Source organism: Chinchilla lanigera, unplaced genomic scaffold, assembly GCF_000276665.1.
Source record: "Chinchilla lanigera isolate Chin_1 unplaced genomic scaffold, ChiLan1.0 scaffold00003, whole genome shotgun sequence".
NCBI classification, from domain to species: Eukaryota; Metazoa; Chordata; class Mammalia; order Rodentia; family Chinchillidae; genus Chinchilla; species Chinchilla lanigera.
The window spans coordinates 2,047,593-2,050,449 of record NW_004955404.1 but is presented as its reverse complement, the minus strand read 5'-3'; the positions used below and the strand labels follow the sequence as shown (position 1 = coordinate 2,050,449).

Below are 2,857 nucleotides of genomic sequence, written 5' to 3'. Positions count from 1 at the left end.
GGAGGCTGGGGGTCGGGGGGCGCAATGGAATGGACTGGATTTTATTCTGAGTGACAGGGGAAAGAGGATTCTGTGCAGCAGTGTTTGTCTAGCAGATGGGGAAGCCTAGGTCCCATCCCAAGCACTACAGGGACATAAAAAGAGGAAAATAAAAGATTTTCTGTCACTGTTGAAAATCAGACCTTACCAGGTATTCCGGGTTGATTTAAGCTCCCCACATAGGCTGAAAGCCTAACCCCCAGCATTTGTAAGTGTAGCCTGGTTTGGAAGCAGGGATCCTTGCAGATGACCAACTTCCGATGTGCCCTAAGGCAATGTGATTGGTATCCTCACAGGGAAGGGGAACCGCGAGGCTGCGGCTGAGAAGGAAGGCCCAGACCTGACCACCACCCGCTGGGGCTGGAAAGAGCTCCCCGCCTCTCCTCACACAGCCTTTAGACAGGGCACAGCCCGCCTTCACCCTGAGTCTGGATTTACAGCCTCCAGAACTGCGAGGTAACATATTTCTTTTTATTTTTTTTAATCTAAATAAAAACTGACTTTAAGCACACTTTCTCTGCCGCGGGCCTCCGGCACGGACGTGTTCCTTTACAGTTGAGAAAGAAAGCATGGAGGGTGGGTCTGGGGGCCGGCACGTGTGGACACTCGGAGGCCACGCCACCTCCCGGCTCACCGGATCGTGTACTTGTCCCACTTCTTCTCCGGGTCGTAGGGCTCCCAGCGGCTGGCCGGGAAGATGTGCTTGTTCTTCTCGTACCAGCTGCGCAGCACCACCTTGCCGGCGTGCGACTCGTCCTTCTCCATGGTGGCGTCGCTCAGCAGCCGCACGTCGTCGTGAACGTCGAAGTTGAAGAGCGGCCCGCTCTTCCCGCGCGCCTTGGTGACGATGAAGTCGTAGAAGCTGTGATGGTGGGGGATGATCAGGTCCTCCTTGATGTACATGAGCTGCTCCACCCCCGCCGACTTGAACTCGCTGAAGTCCTTGCGCAGGATCTCCAGCGCCTTCTGCAGGAACTGCCGCATGGTGTTGCCCTTCTTCATCCGGACGGTCCGCCGGTGCCCCGAGCCGTCCCAGTAGCTGAAGGTGATCTCGATCTCCTCGCTCTTGATCTTCTCCTGCTTGGCCTCCCACTCCTGCCGCAGCTCCTCCCGCAGCCGGTTCTCCTCCTCCTCGCGGTCTCGGTCAGGCAGGAAGCTCGTGTCCACGTCGGGGTTCTTGCCCAACTTCCTTTTCTTCCTGGCGGTCTCTTCCCTTGCCCGCTCCTCCTCCTCCACGGCGACCTCCTCCTCCTCCTCGCCGCCCTCCTCCTCCTCCTCGCCGCCCTCCTCCTCCTCCTCCAGCGTGAAGGACAGGCTGGAGATCTTCCGCTTGGCCTCCGTCCTGCGCTCCTTCTCCCGCAGCTTCTCCAGCTGCAGCTGCAGCTCCTTCGACTGCTCCTTCTTGGCCAGCTGCTTCTCCCGCTCCTTCACCAGCGCCTCCTGCTTGGCCTTCATGTCGTTCAGCGTCACGAGGCCCACCGTGCTGGACTTGAGCTCCGCCTCCACGGCGTCGTAGTGCACCGAGAACTTCTTGTCGATGTTGGCCTTCATGATGTTCTCCTCCGAGATCCGCTGCTTCATTTGCTCCATCTGCTCGCGCTGCTTCTCCCGCTTCTTCATGAGGTGCATGGCGCGGCCGGCCTCGCTCGCGGCGCCCTTGTACTGAGCCATGGCGTTGCTGGCGGCGGCGGGGACAGTGACAGCAGCTCAGGTGAGTCTTGGCCAGATACTGTATTTCCGTGAAGGCTGGTTTTCGGCACTTTGCCACCACGGTCCTAGGGAACAAACAGGCCATTGCCGTGAAGCGGGCTAACCTGATGGCGGGCTCAGGCGGGGTAGCAACGCAGGTGAGAGAGGGGCGAGGGCTCAAGGGGAAAGAGAGAAATCAGGGATCCCTCAGGCTTCTAGGCTCACAGCAGGCACCGCGATGGACCGGTCACTGAGACTGGGAAGGTGGCAGGGAGCTGCTGTCAGAGCTCGGCTTGGGAGAAACCCAGCTGCGTTCCAGGGGAGAGGCCGGTCACCCAGCGTTTAGAGAAAGGCACATGGGGCCGGGAATACAGCTCGGCAGCACAGCGCCTGCCTGGCGAGCGCGAGGTCCTGAGTTTGATTCCCGGTACAAAAGGAAAAGAAAAAGGCACATGATCTATTTGGGCAATGGGATTCGCCCCAGGGTATTCCACTTGCTTTCCTTTTTGTTATTTAAATAAACCTCCTGTTTTTACTATTGTTTTGTTTTGTTTCCGGTACCGGGAATCGAACTCACGACGTCGCGCTTGCCAGGCAGGCGCTGTGCCGCTGAGCTAAACCCCAGCCCTAATTTTTATTTTTATTAGTACATGCTTGCAGTACTTAATGATCACATCCCTCACGGGAGCTGGTCCGTCAACATAACACATCCTCATTCTTTTGACTTTCCCTTCCCCTCCAGCCCCCTTCCCTCCATCTCCTAAACTCTTCTCATCTGCAAAAGATCTATCACTCCACCTACTTTCCGATGCCAAGGCCAACTCTGGGACGTTCTGGCGCAACAGAGGCGTCTTCTACCTCAGTTATTTTCTAGAAAGACCACGGTTTAAAATGGACAGATAGGAAGAGGCCGGATTGGACGTCGCGCTTGTCAATCGCTTGACACCGGGTGCGATTGGTGAAGGTTCGTCCGAGGGTGGGGCGAGCTCCCAGCTGCTGCGAATTGGGAGCTGGCTTCCGCCGCCCGCGCGGGGGCCGCCGGGAACCCGGTGCTCAGCCTGCGCGGGGGAGACTGGGAGGCCGGGCCGCTGGCCGGGGCCTTCGACACAGCGGTGAAGAGCGCCCGAGC

At 58.3% G+C, this 2,857-nt stretch overlaps 1 protein-coding gene across 1 annotated transcript in view; it reads left to right on the top strand.

Moving 5' to 3' along the window:
• Nucleotides 1-811: 811 nt before the first annotated feature.
• Carkd (carbohydrate kinase domain containing) overlaps nt 812-2,857 on the top strand; it is a 21,079-nt gene continuing 19,033 nt past the window's right edge. The window contains exon 1 of the mRNA XM_005374003.2: nt 812-1,750. Coding sequence (XP_005374060.1) covers nt 907-1,750 — 844 coding nt within the window. The 5' untranslated portion in view covers nt 812-906. The remainder of the gene's footprint in view (nt 1,751-2,857) is intronic.